This window comes from Triticum aestivum, chromosome 6A, assembly GCF_018294505.1.
Source record: "Triticum aestivum cultivar Chinese Spring chromosome 6A, IWGSC CS RefSeq v2.1, whole genome shotgun sequence".
NCBI lineage: Eukaryota > Viridiplantae > Streptophyta > Magnoliopsida > Poales > Poaceae > Triticum > Triticum aestivum.
The window spans coordinates 612442577-612460522 of record NC_057809.1 but is presented as its reverse complement, the minus strand read 5'-3'; the positions used below and the strand labels follow the sequence as shown (position 1 = coordinate 612460522).

Here is a 17946-nt window from a genome sequence, read left to right as displayed (position 1 = left end):
ATCGCCATATTATCATTCACAGGAGTATCAACAATTTTTATGGGTGGATCTTCCATCCACCTCGCACACATCTTACTTCTAACTAGTTTGGCTAAATCATGGGCTACACAATTAGTTTCTCCAGGAGCATGCTCAAAAATAATATGCGAAAAATCACCCGCAAGGTGATGTATATTATCAAAAACTGTTGTTGATAGACCAAAAAAGAGCGACCTCCATTCTTCATTGTCTCTACCACTTTGATATTGTCAGAATTCACCTCTATGCAGTTACACCCGACTGTAGTTGCCAAATTGAGACCGAACCGTAAGGTCAATGCCTCGTCTATAAGCGCATCTCCGCACTAATTGATTTTCCCGTTTCCGGCCGCGACGAATCTACCATTCGAGTCTCTAATGACAGCTCCATATAAGCCCTTGAGTAAGTCTAGGTCAAAAGCCCCACCCTGCCACCCACGTTTAACTTCATATAGTTGCTCCTTGGCCCTTTCCAGCCTTGTCGCTTGATCGTCGTTTTTGAGTCACCCGTGATAGTATAGTTAGCAACTAAAACTTTGATTACCACTGCTATGAACTTAGTTCCTGGACTTTTTGGTTATGCACTAACTTTCTTCCCTTCCACCATAAATACCAGGAATCAGTAGTAATTCAGAGGCCAGTGGATAGGGCAGTTATTGCTTCTGTGTTAACTGCAAGTATCTTGTATGCTGGAATTTGCACCCCACCTGGTGGTTACAAAACTGCTGGCACACCAACACTCGCTGGAACGTATTTCAACAACGCATCCAGTCTGGCCATGAAAACAGCATTTATTTACTCCGCTTCAGAAATCATCAGTTTAATGTTGTCTAGAGTGGCTTTGGTTAAGTTTCCGCGCTTTGGCCTATCGATCTGTTGGTTATCCAGTTCGTTGACAAGTGCGTATGCTGTCTGCGCGCTAGACTTGTATTTGGCTTTCCCTCTGACTGCGCTCATTACAGCAACTGTAATCTGTCCAGTGGTGTTCCTTCTATGTTTCTTGTGGAGAAACATGGCAGAAACTAGACGAGGCATTTCTGCTGCAACAAAGCAACTTGCTCGAGTGGCCAGAAAAACATTTCTCGTCTTCTCACGTGCTGTTGTTATCTCCGTGCACACACTGGCAGCATATTGGCCTTTGGTAATAATCTTCGGTTGGGCTGCCGTTTCGACAAAATATGGAGGCAAATGACTTTACTTGGATCATTTCCCGCACATGATGTGGCCAAGGTACAATATTTACTTAAAGGGATGATCATCAATGATTTATGTAGACGTAGCTTTGTTTAATATTTTCAGTATACCTGAGAGTATATTGTATTTTTACTGGGTAACAGTGACCAATTAAGGCGTGCATGTATATAGTGTGATTTACTCTTGAAATAGCTTCCGTCGCCTCACTTTATGGATAAAGCATCAACCAAGACATGGAAGTGAAGCTAGAGACACGGAACTTTGTACTAGTTCATTTTTCTTCGATTATTCGATCCAATGTACTAGCTTGTGTAATAATTCAGTGAGGCTATATCGGTCAAGAAATATTCCTTAACGGTCAGGAGACGAAAATGCTGCATGCCTGCACAATCAAAGCTCTATCCATAGAGAGCAGGTCCATGGAGATTCCTTCATGCATGCATTGCTGCTATATATCTCTCAAAAGAAGCAGAAGCTCTGAAATGTTATCCGAATTTACTTTGAGTTGACGCAGAAAAGCTTTGTTTATTTAGATTTCATAACTTCGAATTCGCTCATGCAATTGAAGTTAATTCCTCCAATACAGACAGTTAATGACTAATGAGAACCCATTTCATCCTAATACTAATCCTATGCCACCACTGTCCTCTGCCACCAACCTGGTTAAAATTCCCAGGGTTTAAATTTTCCTAATTCTAGCCTGGGGTTTAAATTTGTAACAAAACAAGGAAAAAAATATCAAGTGGGGTAAATGAGGGAAAATATATGTACTACTAGCAAATATGTACTCCCTCCGTTCCGAATTACTTGTCGCATGTATGGATGTATCTAGATGTATTTCTAGATACATCCATACATGCGACAAGTAATTCGGAACGGAGGGAGTACTTACTATGGACTAATAACAGCTTGATAGAAAACAGAACCGTTACATAGTTTCTGAATGCAGACAGAAACCAATCACAAGAACAAAAATTCAAACCAGGAGCTACTAAACTGCTAAGCTTCTGTAGTTCTCTTCACATCGGCAACAACACAAGACAAAAGCAGATCGATAAACTGCTGACCACGACACACTTACTGTCATCAGGAAAAGAAAATAACCAACTGAGTTCGCAAAACATATGCATCAGTTTCTTACGGGAATTGGCGCAAACGCATAGTGGGATCAGCACAGATTATCGCATGTTCATAGGCAAAGCTTGACCAGCAAAGTACTGGGAGAAGGGGAGGAAGCGGTGGGCTTTTTCGTCACCCAAGAATTCAGCGATCCCTGCCGTTGGGTTGCACGGAGCTGGCGAAGCAGAGGAGGAAGGCTCGGAAGCCACAGAGCCTTGAAATAACTTGCTGACGGTGTGCATGATCGGCCTCAACGATGGAGATACTGCAGCTCCATAGCCTCTCTACTCTGTCTCTTGGATCCAGTGTCCCCCGGCTGGTTCACAAGAGAGAAGCTTCTCTGCTTTTATCTCCCTTTCTTCTGTTCAGTTTTCTGAGTCTTGAGATCCAACCGCCTTCCTTGGCTGAAGATTTACGCTCCTCATCATGCTTTTCCGTAAAAGGACACACAGGTTGTAAGGATTTATATTTTTAACCTGAAATGAATGGGTCATCACACACTTTGGCTTAAGATTGTGTCAGAGCTAAAGCAGAGTGAGTCATTGAAACAGAGAAGAAATGTTGTCTGTCAAGAGGCATGCTAAATTACCATCGATCTTAACGTCAATCACAAATAGAACTACCCGACTGTACGCTGAACTTGTGCTTCGCTCGCTACAGCAGAGAGATGCATGCATGGTCGAGTCCATACAGTTTGCCTGATCAAAGTAAAGAAATGTCCGTCAGCACAAATGGCAACTTCAGATTAACGTGAATAAGGCTACCAGCAGTGATGGTGAACAAAGCTTTCTACCTCTTGCCTCCTCAGATATCTTAGAAACAGAGTGTGTCTGTTCACATGTTATTCCAACAGGTGGCATTTTTTCTGTTATGCTAGTGAATTATTACTCTCTGGGAATGGGAACATATGGAACAAAGCAAACAGAACATCACGGGAATAGATGGTACAAAGCAAATGAACAATCAGCAAAAACCTATGCATACACTTCATTTGCTAATGTGAAAACATACACAATACAGTACAGTGAAGACGCACAGCCAAGGCGAAGGTACCTTCCTACACCCAGGAGCATGTGAACAGTAAAATAAAGAAATAGAAAAAAATCAAAAAATTCTGAATTTTTTAATGACATACTTTCACAAATGTTTGTTGTGCGTGAAAATTTTCATCACGAAATCAGATTGGTGAAAGTAGTGCCAAAAAAAATCAGAGCTCCAAAGTGCTTTTGTTAGTAACATTTTCAGAGCATCAATTTTGGTTTTTCTACCATGCCTTCCACCAATGTGATTTTGGCGATGAAATTTTGCATGCACAACAAACATTTGTGAAACTATGCTAAAAAATTTCAGATTTTGTTGAATTATGTATGATTTTTTTTACTGTTCACTCCAGGAGCATTTGCTCCTGGGTGTAGAAACTCCACGTCCCAGCTAAGGTCCATTTTAATGCTAGAAATAGAAATATGGTGCAAACATACAAATAGCATTTAGATACATCAATCCATTTCCCCCGGGCAGACGGTGCACTGTGTTGAGTTTTATCCAACATTTCGTATATCATGTCAGGAGAAGGAGGTCATAATTGTAGTATCAAAAGCCGAGAACAACAAGGACGGAATCCTCCCGCGACCGCATCGCCCACGCGGGTGGCCAACCGCGCCAAACCTCAACCCCCCCCCCCCCCCACGCGCGCACGCACGCCTCCCCCTCCCCCTCCCTCCCTGCCGTCGTCGCCGGCGCCCGCTGCGGGCCTGGCCCGGGCGACGCTGGTGGCGGCAGCCCCCTAGCCTTTCCCCTCTCGGGTGTCCGCTGGCGTGGGACGGGGAGACCCCGGGCGGTGTCTCTAGGCGGCGGCGGTCCAGCGCGGCGGCGGGGGTTCCTGGCGCGAGCGGGGGAGGGCTTCTAGAAGGCGGCATCGCCGTTGGCGGCGGGGCGACGCGGCGGCGCCCGCTCGGTCCAAATCTGGGCCCTTTGGGCCCCATCTGGGCCTGGGCGGGCCGGCGGCGTGGTGGGTCTGCTTCGTGGCTTCCAGGAAGCGGGGGAGAGGCGATGAGCGGCAGGGTGCTGGCGGCGCCATCGCTGGCTTGCTGCAGCGTGACGGCGGGGCTTAGCGGGCCCGTTTCGGGTCTGGCCGGGCCAGGGGTGGCCTGACATGCCCTGCTGCCGCGTCCGAACGGCTAGCGTGATGGTGCCGGAGGTTCTGACTTCCCGCACGACGGCGGTGGAGGTGGTTCCCTCCCGTTTGGCTTCGGTGCTGCTTCTCCCTCCGTGGGGCGCTTCTCTCCGGTCCTCTTGGCCTCGTGTTGGTGTTCACAGTGAGGCGGCGTGGGTGGCGGCGCAACCGCGATGGCGCATGATGATGGGCGGCGGTCTGGCTGGTCGGCTCCAGTCCGTTGGGCGGTGGGGTTGGAGTGCGGGAGAAATCCTTGTCGGTTCTTCGGCTCCGATGCGGTGACACCTGCGGGTGCCACCATTCCTTCCTGGAGGGTGTCGGTGATATACATCCCCCACCTCCCTCCGCGTGCCGGGGGAAACCCTAGGACATGTCCGAGTAGCAGCGTCGTCGGCGTCGCATTCCTTCTTGGAGGTGATGCTTGGTACGCGGCGGTTCGGAGCCTCGGGTTGTGGTGGTTTGTTTCTGGAGGGCATAGCGGTGGCGGGTCATACGCGCTTTGTCGAGCTGCCGTTGTTGGCATTTGTTTCTTTTTCTTTTTCTTTTTTTTTGGACTTGATGTGCTGTTCGCCCCAGTGATCTTTGTATCGGTGTTGATTGCTTTGGAATATAAAGCGGGGGAAAACCCTTTTTCGGTAACCGGAGAAGGAAGAGCAAGGTAACGGGTTGTAGAAGGAAACAGGAGATTTGGAAGCTAGCACAAGCTGGAGGGAGAAAAAAGTGACGGCACACAGTACCCAAAACAAATCAGCCCCTACGCTGAAGAGGATGAACGAACAGTTGGAGCCATGTGCGTAATAAAGGAAGTGTTGCCGGAACTGAGGTTTGGTTCTTTATGAGAAGATGGTTGTCGCGGAAACAGCCGAGGACGAAAACCTCCAAACATGGGTAGCATTTTAAAGCATGTATTCTTCAGATGTTCCGTTCGAGTTTGCGACTGTACTGAATGTACTGTAGTGTTTGAGAGAATCAATTTGGGAAGTCATGTATACACCAAAGGTTTTTTTGTACCAGCAATAGGTATTTTGGATGTGTGATAGTGATACCAGAAGCTATGTTCCTCCAACCTTCGATCTTGGGAAGTTAGTGAGTTCTACTGTTATCAGGCTTATTAATAGTACTATGTGAGTGTGGCGACGCATAATCCGCTTTCTGCATGACTATTGAAAGCAGAGCATCTCTCTGTCGAGCTGATTCGGGACAGAGGCCCGACGAGCTGATTTGAGGCGTTGGCGTTCATTACATATACTTCTGTGACAAGTAATTCCGAACGGAGGGAGTATAAACTTTGGGAGTGCGTCGTGGTTCCAAATTTATGTCCATGTGCCATGTCAATGTCAGCAGAATGACCGAATCTCGAGCAGTCTGTTGGTCATGGAGGGTGCTTTGCTGAAACAGAGAGCTTACCATGTAGTATCTGCTTGTGCTTGTCAGTTTGAGAAACGGGAGCGCCTACTTCAGCATTGTGTTTTACTTCCATATGATATGAAGCTGCCCTCACTTTTTTTAGTCCGTTTTCATTTGCAGACTCGTGCATTCTTTGATGTTTTAAGTGTGTAAGTTCGCATGAAACCAGAGCCCAAAATGTCTGCTGCAGTTCATCCGATTTTACCCTGGAAGCAAAGTTTAAATGGTGGTTTTGATATTAACAACTGAAGGTTTCCCCTGGAAACAAGTTTAATAGCTGAAGATCACAGAGTTTAGTGTTGACTATGGGATAGGTTTGTGACTTCTCACAATTTGTGTCTTTGTTCCGAATATCCATCGTGCACACCAGTCAATTTTATACTAAATACACTTGTTATTCTGTACTGGCTTCAGTTCCTGGGCTAAAAGAAACGATTTTTCTGAAATGAAATAGTCTGTAGACATAAAACATACACTTATTTTCTTCGTACTTTCACTTTTACCTTCGGGGCATCCTGTAACCACCAAAGATGCAGGCGTGGTCGCACTCAAAGGGCTTGGACTGGTCGGCCTCCAGCTTCTCACTTCGCTTGCAAACACAGCCTCGGCGGGCAAGGTCAAGTCGATACAGTTTGCCTCACCAAAATACAGAAATGTCAGCTGAAATGGAAGCTTCAGATTTACATGAATAAGTCTACAAGCACTGATGTGATGGTGATAGAGCTTTCTACCTCTTGCCTTCAGAGATATCTTATAAATATAAATATGTTCTCATATTAAGCAACAGTGGGATTAGCAAACACAGCCTTTTTCTTTGGCTGCAGATGAATTATCACTCTCTGGGAATAGATGATTCAAAGAAAACTGAACAACATGAAAAAGGCACAGTGCAGTTATAGGGCAGTATATTTTTTCTTCAGCTTAAACAATCCAGCAAACGTATACATACTCTTGATTTGTCCAATACCAATACCAATACGATGCAGTACAAACGCCCAGCCAACGCTCATTTAGAGCTACACATAGAGCAATGGTGCAAACATACAAATAACAATACAATAGAGTACAGACATCCAGCCAGGGGCCGGGGCTCATTTAGAGCTACAAATAGAGATATGGTGCAAATATACAAATACTATAGTAGATACTTCATGGTGCACCATCTTGATTTTTCTCCATCATGTGAGCCCACCTTACAGCCACTTGCACATAAACCATGTCGTACATCATATCAACAAACCGGAAGAAGGCAGCCCTCCATGTTCTCTTCATCAACAAAGTGCAGAAAACTGTCCACAGACCCACCACAAATCCAATGCTCATGCCAAGAAAAACAGATGGCATATGATCTATATCTTCGAGGCCACTTTTCTCTACATCATGTGTTGAGCAGTTCCTGCCAACAGGATCTCCACAAAGACCAGGGTTACCGATGTAGATATACATCTGGTTGTCAAGAGCTTGTAGCTGTTGTCCGGATGGTATTGCACCGGACAAATTGTTGTATGACAAGTTCAAGTGGCTCAAATAAGTTAAAGCTGACAAACTTGATGGTATTGCACCAGAAAATTCATTGAAGGACAGGTCAAGTGAGTCCAGCTGCCTTAAATCACCAATTTGGTTTGGGATTGCTCCGGTGAGTTGATTATTTGACAAGTTCAGATTGGTAAGCCCAATGAGTAAAGTTATCTCCTCTGGAACCTGTCCTGCCAAACTATTACTTGACAAATCAAGAACAACCAATAGCTGGTAGATTGCAAAGGTGTAGTCACGCTTTTGATCCTTTGTGATTACTGGGATGCTCTCCTCATAAATATAATCACCCGTGTCCTGTGACACCATTGTCATCATTGCCTTCAGGTTTGACAAAGACCATGGTATGCTTCCTGTCATGTTGTTGTGTGCTATATCCAAATAATGAAGACCATGAAGGGAAGTGAGACTCTTAGGAATATGACCACTGAACATATTTGATCTCACTCTTAATATTTTCATGTGTGGCATTTTTTGGGGTAACCATTCTGGCAGTCCTCCAAATAACCTGTTGTAAGAAAGATCAAGGAACATTAATCCTGATGACCTTTGAAGAAATTTAGGGAATTCACCAGTGAGATCGTTGTTATTCAAGGCTAAGCTCAGCATGTCAGAGCCAAATTGATCTGTAGAGTTTGGAACAAGTTCCTTTTGGCACTGCATAATATCTCCTGTTAACTGGTTTCCTGATAGGTCCAACCTTTTCAGTTTAGTCAATTGGCATATAGACGACGGAATGGTGCCTATGAATTGATTGTTTGCAAGCAAAAACTCTTCGAGTAGTGGAGCATTTAACTCTGATGGCAATGAACCAGATAAAGAGTTTGAAGATAGGTTCAGTCTTACTATTTTTATAGGCAACTGTGCCGGTAATGAGCCATGCAATTTATTTCCTGATGCTTGCAAGAATGAAGCTTGGGAAAATGTCACCCAAAACCAATCAGGAATAATGTCATCCAGATTCGCATTACTGAGAACAAGAACCTCAATGTTTGACTGCGATTTAAGCCATTCTGGAAAATTGGGGCCCAGTAGGCATGACCGGAATCTAGCAACTTTCAATCTAAAGGGAGGGATCCATTTTTTGTCGATAGCAAATCTCAAAGAGTTGTACAATGAGTCCAGATACTCTAGATTCAATAGGCCTGCAAAATGCTCCTCCACGAGCACACTATCTAATTTATTATGGCTAAGATCCATATGCTTTAAATTAACTAAACTTGTTGAGCGTTCTTTCAAAAGAAAATCACTGAAGTTATTATAGCTGAGGTCCAAATGCTCCAAATTACCTAAACTTGCAAAATCTTCCTTGAAGAGCACGCCACTGAATTTGTTGTAGCTGAGGTCCAAAAGCTTTAAGTTGCCCAGACTTGCAAATTTTTCTTTCAAGAGCACACCTCTGAAGTTATTGTGGCTGAGGTTCAAATTCTCTAATTTTCCTAAGCTTGCAAATTGTTCTTTCACACTGTTGAAGTTATTGTAGCTGAGCTCCAAAACCTTTAAGTTGCCTAAACCAGCAAAATGTTCTTTCAATAGCACACCGCTCAAGTTATTGTGACTAAGGTCCAAATGCTCTAATTTGCCTAAGCTTGCAACTTGTTCTTTCACACTGTTGAAGTTATTGTAGCTGAGATCCAAGACCTTTAAGTTGCCTAAACCAGCAAAATGTTCTTTCAATAGCACACCGCTCAAGTTATTGTGACTAAGGTCCAAATGCTCTAATTTGCCTAAGCTTGCAACTTGTTCTTTCACACTGTTGAAGTTATTGTAGCTGAGATCCAAGACCTTTAAGTTGCCTAAACCAGCAAAATGTTCTTTCACTAGCACACCACTCAAGTTATTGTGGCTAAGGTCCAAATTCTCTAATTTGCCTAAGCTTGCAAATTGTTCTTTCACACTGTTGAAGTTATTGTAGCTGAGATCCAAAACCTTCAAGTTGCCTAAACCAGCAAAATGTTCTTTCAATAGCACACCGCTCAAGTTATTGTGGCTAAGGTCCAATTGCTCTAATTTGCCTAAGCTTGCAAATTGTTCTTTCACACTGCTGAAGTTATTGTAGCTGAGCTCCAAAACCTTTAAGTTGCCTAAACTTGCAAAATGTTCTTTCAATAGCACACCGCTGAACTTATTGTAGCTGAGGCCCAACATTTCCAAATTACCCAGTGCTCCAAGTCCTACAGGCAGAGGGCCAGTCAACATGTTTTCAGATGCTTCAAGAACACTAAGATTAGTCATGTTCCCTATCCAAGTGGGCAGATTCCCCATCATATTTCCACCGCACACTGACAATTCTTGCAGTTTATTCCATGAGCACTTTGGCAATCGCCCCATGAACTCCCCTATGCTTGAACCTATGTTGTTATAATTGAACCTCATCCTTGTCAAATTGCACAAATTTTCTAATTTGTTTGGTAGCAAACCCACGAGCTGATTGAAACTCAGGTCTATGACTTCAAGGGACGTCATGTTTGCCAAATCACTAGGAATGGACCCTACCCAGCCTGACCCTGAGAGTTGAAGCTCCTTAAGGCTTTTGAGATTCCAAAACCATGCATGCTTGAGTGAAGTATAGAAGTTGTTACCAGACATATCAAGGACTTCGAGATGTGTGAGGTTGGAAAGTGATATACTAGCAGACATGGTACTGTTGAGTCCACAATGAGACAAGCCAAGCACTTTAAGAGAAGGAAGCATATTAACACTCCGAAACCAATCCCTCGCAGAACCAAGATCCACATAACTCATGTCAAGATGGCTCAACAAAGAGAGACGTGGCAACCATGCAAGAGCCACATCAGAATAATAATTCCAACTGACATCAAGATATTGCAGCTTTGAGAGATTTCCAAATTGGGAAGGTATTCTGAAGGTGTTACAGGACACATCAAGGACCTCGAGATGTGTGAGGTTGGAAATTGATATAGTAGCAGACACGGTACCATTGAGTCCACAGTCGGACATGCGAAGCACTTTAAGAGAAGGAAGCATATTAACTCTCTGAAACCAATCCCTCGCAGAACCAAGATCCACATAACTCATGTCAAGATGGCTCAACAAAGAGAGACGTGGCAACCATGCAAGAGCCACATCAGAATAATAATTCCAACTGACATCAAGATATTGCAGCTTTGAGAGATTTCCAAATTGGGAAGGTATTCTGAAGGTGTTACAGGACACATCAAGGACCTCGAGATGTGTGAGGTTGGAAATTGATATAGTAGCAGACACGGTACCATTGAGTCCACAGTCGGACATGCGAAGCACTTTAAGAGAAGGAAGCATATTAACTCTCTGAAACCAATCCCTCGCAGAACCAAGATCCACATAACTCATGTCAAGATGGCTCAACAAAGAGAGACGTGGCAACCATGCAAGAGCCACATCAGAATAATAATTCCAACTGACATCAAGATATTGCAGCTTTGAGAGATTTCCAAATTGGGAAGGTATTCTGAAGGTGTTACAGGACACATCAAGGACCTCGAGATGTGTGAGGTTGGAAATTGATATAGTAGCAGACACGGTACCATTGAGTCCACAGTCGGACATGCGAAGCACTTTAAGAGAAGGAAGCATATTAACTCTCTGAAACCAATCCCTCGCAGAACCAAGATCCACATAACTCATGTCAAGATGGCTCAACAAAGAGAGACGTGGCAACCATGCAAGAGCCACATCAGAATAATAATTCCAACTGACATCAAGATATTGCAGCTTTGAGAGATTTCCAAATTGGGAAGGTATTCTGAAGGTGTTACAGGACACATCAAGGACCTCGAGATGTGTGAGGTTGGAAATTGATATAGTAGCAGACACGGTACCATTGAGTCCACAGTCGGACATGCGAAGCACTTTAAGAGAAGGAAGCATATTAACTCTCTGAAACCAATCCCTCGCAGAACCAAGATCCACATAACTCATGTCAAGATGGCTCAACAAAGAGAGACGTGGCAACCATGCAAGATCCAATATGTAAGACTTATTTCCATAATAATAATAATTCCAACTGATATCAAGATATTGCAATTTTGAGAGATTGCCAAGTTGAGAAGGTATTCTCCCACTGAATCCTGCCGTCGAGAGGTTGAGATACCTTAGGTTCTTGAGAGAAGACAAGAAGACAGGGATGCTTGTGCCATTGAAGTCATTCCAGCTCAGGTCAAGATACCTCAGGTGTTGTAAAGTAGCCAAAGAAGAGCTCATCTCGCCCGCCGACAAGCTCAATGATCTGCTCCTGTTTGGGTAGTTGTAGTCGCTGTAGTCGTACATGTAGTAGCGCATGTAGTCTTCCATGTCGATGTTGCGGAGGTTGAGCTTGATGAGATGGCCCGTTCTGTTGCTGCACCGGACTCCCTTCCACTGGCAACAATCCTCACCCTGCCATGACGAGAGACGGCCAGCAGGGTCTAGGAGGCTTGCCTTGAAGGACAGAAGCGCATCTCGCTCGCTGCCGATGCAGGCTCCCGACCCACTCGCTTGGCCATGGGAAGTGGATGCTACTTGGAAGATCAATAGACAAAGTAGTACTGCAGTTCCTCGGACGAGGAGCGCAAGCTTAGTCATATTGATTGGAAATGGCGGATGGAAAGGAGAATGGATGACAGAGCAGCTTATCTCTATGCCGGTTCCACCACAACCGCAGTATACGAGTATGGTCTACAACCCACGTCTTGGGGTCTTGTCATGCATACTTTTCCAATTCTCAAGTTGTGGCTAGAATTTGTTGATTTGGACAGCCCGCCATGCACAGCACGGCAGAAGTTGGAGCTGTAATCTGTGTCCAATACTCGCTCACTAATAACACCAACAATATCTACACATTGTGTGTCAGGTCGCACATCTAGAATTAAGGTCCTGAGATTTTTTGGTGTTCGCAACCTCTCCTAGACCTGAAATACACAATTCTAGATGCATGTAAATACAATGACTCATGGCTCTCCGTACTCAGCAGCAATCAGCAAAACGAATCAGAAGGGTTGTTTCAAAAAAAAATCACCAGGATTTGTCATGCTGGCCAGTTACCTACCTAACCATGTGTTAATTAAGAGCTAATTATGTATAACAGCAGAGAGAAGCAGCGCATTCCCAGCCCACGTCCTGGTCTTGCACTGCATGCGTACATTTGTTCTAGTCAGTCAAGAGTTATAGCTGAATGATTTGGACAGTCGACCGCGCCGAGCACGGCACGGCAGACAAGCACGTTCAGTAATTAGGATTTTGAAGGACAAGGTTTCATTTTCTCCTTTAAAGGTTAGAAATAGGGTGGCTCTTGCATACTGTGACTTGTGCGTAAGTGCGTCTACCGGCGAGGCCCGCCCGTCATAGCAATTTTCTCCTCGGTAATCTAGCGGCAAGTATGAATTCTCTGCTCCCTCTGCGTGAAATAGAAAGCCAACCTGTGGGGAAAGTGGGCGATGAGGCCTGAGATCGTCGGCGTCGTTGTCATAGAGGTGTGCATCACTCCCAATCCAACCCGGCGCGCACGACGCCGCTGTGGCAGCTCGTCTGCAAAACGAGAGAGGTTGTGGCGGTGTGCATCGCTTCAAATAATGGATTAAGAACTTTGCATCTTCTTTTTTTGCGAATATTTCTTACCGGAATTTTACATCATTCCAAAGCATGTGTTGTACTCCCTCCGTAAAGAAAAATAAGAGCGTTTAGATCACTAAACGCTCTTATATTTCTTTATAGAGGGAGTAACTTGGCAGGCTACAGTCTCTCGTTCCACGAACACTCGGCGACGGCATTGGCCACAATGCGATACTCAGCCTCAGCACTGGAACGAGAGACCGTAGGCTGCCGCTTGGACGGCCACGAGTTGAGCGAGGGTCCAAGGAACACACAGTAGCCCGAGGTGGAGCGAGAGTGTCGGGGCAGCCAGCCCAGTCGGCATCGGAGTAGACGGTAAGGACGGTGTTGGTGGAGGCGTGAAGCGTGACATCAAGGTCCATAGTGCCACAAACATAGCGGAGAATCCGCTTGAGACAGGGGCCCAATGAACGTCCCGAGGAGCATGCATGTGAAGACACACCTGCTGAACTGCATACTTGAAGGAAATATGCCCTAGAGGCAATAATAAAGTTATTATTTATTTCCTTATATCATGATAAATGTTTATTATTCATGCTAGAATTGTATTAACTGGAAACATAATACATGTGTGAATACATAGACAAACAGAGTGTCACTAGTATGCCTCTACTTGACTAGCTCGTTAATCAAAGATGGTTATGTTTCCTAACCATGAACAAAGAGTTGTTATTTGATTAACGAGGTCACATCATTAGTTGAATGATCTGATTGACATGACCCATTCCATTAGCTTAGCACCCGATCGTTTAGTATGTTGCTATTGCTTTCTTCATGACTTATACATGTTCCTATAACTATGAGATTATGCAACTCCCGTTTACCGGAGGAACACTTTAGGTACTACCAAACGTCACAACGTAACTGGGTGATTATAAAGGAGTACTACAAGTGTCTCCAAAGGTAGATGTTGGGTTGGCGTATTTCGAGATTAGGGTTTGTCACTCCGATTGTCGGAGAGGTATCTCTGGGCCCTCTCGGTAATACACATCACATAAGCCTTGCAAGCATTATAACTAAGATGTTAGTTGTGAGATGATGTATTACGGAACGAGTAAAGAGACTTGCCAGTAACGAGATTGAACTAGGTATTGGATATCGACGATCGAATCTCGGGCAAGTAACATACCGATGACAAAGGGAACAACGTATGTTGTTATGCGGTCTGACCGATAAAGATCTTCGTAGAATATGTAGGAGCCAATATGGGCATCCAGGTCCCGCTATTGGTTATTGACCGGAGACGTGTCTCAGTCATGTCTACATTGTTCTCGAACCGTAGGGTCCGCACGCTTAACGTTACGATGACAGTTATTATGAGTTTATGCATTTTGATGTACCGAAGGTTGTTCGGAGTCCCGGATGTGATCACGGACATGACGAGGAGTCTCGAAATGGTCGAGACATAAAGATTGATATATTGGAAGCCTATGTTTGGACATCGGAAGTGTTCCGGGTGAAATCGGGATTTTACCGGATTACCGGGAGGGTTACCGGAACCCCCCGGGAGCCAAATGGGCCAACATGGGCCTTGGGAGAAAGGTGAAAGGGCTGCCCCATGGGTTGCGCGCCTCCCCCTCCCCCCCCCCCCTTCCCCTAGTCCTATTAGGACTAGGGAAGGTGGCCGGCCAACCCCTCTCTCTTTCCCACTTGAGAAAACCTAGTTGGACTAGGATTGGAGGGGGGAGTCCTACTCCCGGTAGGAGTAGGACTCCTCCTGCGCCTCCCTTGCCTGGCCGGCCAGCCCTCCCCCTCTCATCCTTTATATACGGGGGCAGGGGGCACCTCTAGACACACAAGTTGATCCTTGAGATCGTTCCTTAGCCATGTGCGGTGCCCCCTGCCACCAAATTCCACCTCGATCATACCGTTGTAGTGCTTAGGCGAAGCCCTGCGTCGGTAGTACATCAAGATCGTCACCACGTCGTCGTGCTGACGGAACTCTTCCTCGGCGCTTTGCTGGATCGGAGCCCGAGGATCGTCATCGAGCTGAACGTGTGCTAAGAACTCGGAGGTGCCGGAGTAACGGTGCTTGGATCGGTCGGATCGGGAAGACGTACGACTACTTCCTCTACGTTGTGTGATAGCTTCCGCAGTCGGTCTGCATTGGTACGTAGACAACACTCTCCCCTCTCGTTGCTATGCATCACCATGATCTTGCGTGTGCGTAGGAAAATTTTTGAAATTACTACGTTCCCCAACAATACTGGATCTCCGATCGAGTAAGAGAGAGGTACTGAAGAGCCCCAACAATAGACCAGGAAAAGGCGGCATCCGAAGCAGGAGAACCATATGTGGCATAGAGCTTGGCCTTCGTATCAACAGGCGTGGCGGCGGGCTTGCAATTAAGCATGCCAGCACGATCCAAGAGCTCATGAGCGTACTTCCGCTGGTGAAGGAAGAAGCCATCCGGACGACGCACCACCTCAACACTGAGGAAGTAGTGCAAAGGACCCAAGTCCTTGATGGCAAATTCAGTGCGAAGACGGTCAGTGAGCTGACTGAGAAGGCCTGCCGTACATGTCGTCAGGATAATGCCATCGACGTAAAGGAGCAAATATGCAGTGTCGGAGCCCTAATGATAGACGAACATCGATGCGTCCGAGCGGGTAGAGCGAAAGCCGAGTTGGTGCAGAAACGCCGCGATGCGCTAGTATCAAGCGTGAGGAGCCTTCTTGAGTCCGTACAAGGACCGCAAGAGCAGACACACGTGGTCGGGATGCGCCGGATCAACAAACCCTGTGGGCTGCTGGTAGAAGACCTGCTCCTCGAGGTGACCATGGAGGAAGGCGTTGGTGATGTCCATCTGGTGCACCGGCCAGGCACGGGAGACCGCAAGGTGGAGAACCGTGCGGATCGTCCCGGGCTTAACAACCGGAGCGAAGGTGTCGGTAAAGTCGACGCCAACACGTTGCCGGAAACCACGGACAACCCCACGCGCTTTATAGCGGTCGAGGGTACCATCGGGACGAAGCTTGTGTTTGAAGACCCACTTCCCGGTAATCATGTTAGCGTGCCGGGGACAAGGAATAAGCTGCCATGCCCGGTTACACAACAAGGCATCAAACTCCTCTTGCATCGCAGCCATCCAGAGCGGGTCACGAAGAGCGGCTCGAACGGAGGACGGCAAAGGCGACGGCGTGGAGGTGGATGCCGTGTGGATGTACTCGTCCAAAGCATAGCGCGAGCTCGGACGAAAAACGCCCGTACGGGCGCGAGTGACCGGGCCGACCGCGGGTGGTGAGTCCGCGGCCACCGGTGAAGAGGCGCTAGGGGGCGGCGAGGCCACGGCCGAAGGCAGGGCCGCGAGCCCGGTCCGCGGGCGGGGCCGACCCACTGACCGACAAGGCCGCGGTCGAAGGGGGCGCCACGGGAGACGGGGCCGCGGGAGACAAGGCCGCGGTAAAAGGCGACGCCGATCAATGGGAAGCGCGGGAGGCGCGGGCGCCCCGTACGACTGCTGCGGCAAGGGCAGCAGCGGCGGCTGCTGCTGCGGCTGGTAGCGCCGGGGGGCGCGACGGTGGAGGGGCGGCGGGTGGTGGTGGTGGCCCACCACAGGTGGTGCCGGCGGCGAGGGCAGTGTGGATGGCCCGCGCCTTGACCTGCTTCATCCGACGCTCCTCCAAATGGAGGTAAGCCATGAACTTGACAAAGGACAGCTCGGGGATGACGGTGAGGTTCCCGCGGCGTTGCCAAAGTCCTTGTTGAGGCCGGCGATGAGCGTGTTGATGAGGAGATCATCGTCAATCTTCGCGCCAATGTCGCGGAGCTCGTCAGCGAGAGTCTTGAGACGGCGACAATAGTCGTCGACAGAGGAGTTTTCCTGGTGGCATCCAAAAAACTCTTGCTGCAAAAGAACGCGACGTTGAAGACGATTGTTGGTGAAGAGCCCGTCCAGTTTGGTCCACATGGCGTGGGCTTCATCATCGTCTTGCACGACCGTCTGAAACAGGTCCGGCGAGATGGTGAGGAAGAACAACCGGATGAGCGTGGCGTCGATGTTGGACCACTCATGGAATGCGGGCACGAGGCTGGAGTCGACGGAGCTGTCCACATGGTCGAGGAGGTTGTACTCCAGGAACACGAGAAAGAAGTACGTCTTCCACGCGTAGTAGGAGGAGTCCGTCTGAGAGAGACGAACCGGAACCTGCTCGTAGATGTTGAGGTTGCGGATGTCGACAGCATCGGGAGGGTTGGCGTCGGCGAACGGGTTGAAGGGGTTGGAGGAGCCGGACGAGATGACGGACGACATGGCGGCGGGGTGGTGGTGCGACTAGGTTAGGGTTGGATGAGGCGGCGGCGGCAGGGAGAGGTGCGGCGGCGGCTTCGGGTGGAGGGGAAGGGGTCGCGGCGGTGGCTTTGGGTGGAGGGGAAGGGTTCGCGGCGGCTAGGAGGAGCGGCAACGACGAGGGGAGGTGGTGGCGGCGGCTGCAGGGGGTCGGGGCAACGGCGGATGAGGCGGCTGCGGCAATAGGGGAAGGGCAGCGGCGACAGGGGGTGCCGCGGTGGCGAGAGAGGGAAGCGGCGGCGGCGGCTGGGGCGGCGGCGGCGCGACGGTGTAGCGGAAGCTAGTGTTGAAACCTAAAAACAGATATCATGTATGATGGAATTGCACAATGTATTACTCAGGTGCAATCGCACGTATATATGATATACAACGGGGACCACGACCTCAACTATACAAGGAAACTATGAGGTGGGCCCAATACACAATATGCACAACACATATACTCAACAGTCAGGATCTTTAAAACAACATTAAAAAAATAGTATAACATTATTTATATAAAATGCAAACTAATTTGCTCTTCTGCATTAGAATGATTATTTTACATTGCTAAGAAGTTAGTTCAACACTGGAGCATTTACAGAAGACGTGAGCCATAAGCCCATAACCATGCCTCGAAAGAAAAG

The 17946-nt window shown here is 47.3% G+C and overlaps 1 protein-coding gene across 1 annotated transcript; it reads right to left on the bottom strand.

Annotated features, from left to right (window-relative positions):
• Positions 1–6806: 6806 nt before the first annotated feature.
• Positions 6807–12074, bottom strand: LOC123129056 (receptor-like protein EIX1). Its single transcript, XM_044549200.1, has one exon. The coding sequence runs from the start codon at positions 12004–12006 to the stop codon at positions 7060–7062; it is 4947 nt and encodes a 1648-aa protein (XP_044405135.1). The 5' UTR covers positions 12007–12074; the 3' UTR covers positions 6807–7059.
• Between the last annotated feature and the right edge of the window lie 5872 nt (positions 12075–17946).

Excerpts from the sequence above, each read along its gene's own strand:
- LOC123129056 (XM_044549200.1), bottom strand. The coding sequence starts at position 12,006 with ATGACTAAGCTTGCGCTCCTCGTCCGAGGAACTGCAGTACTACTTTGT.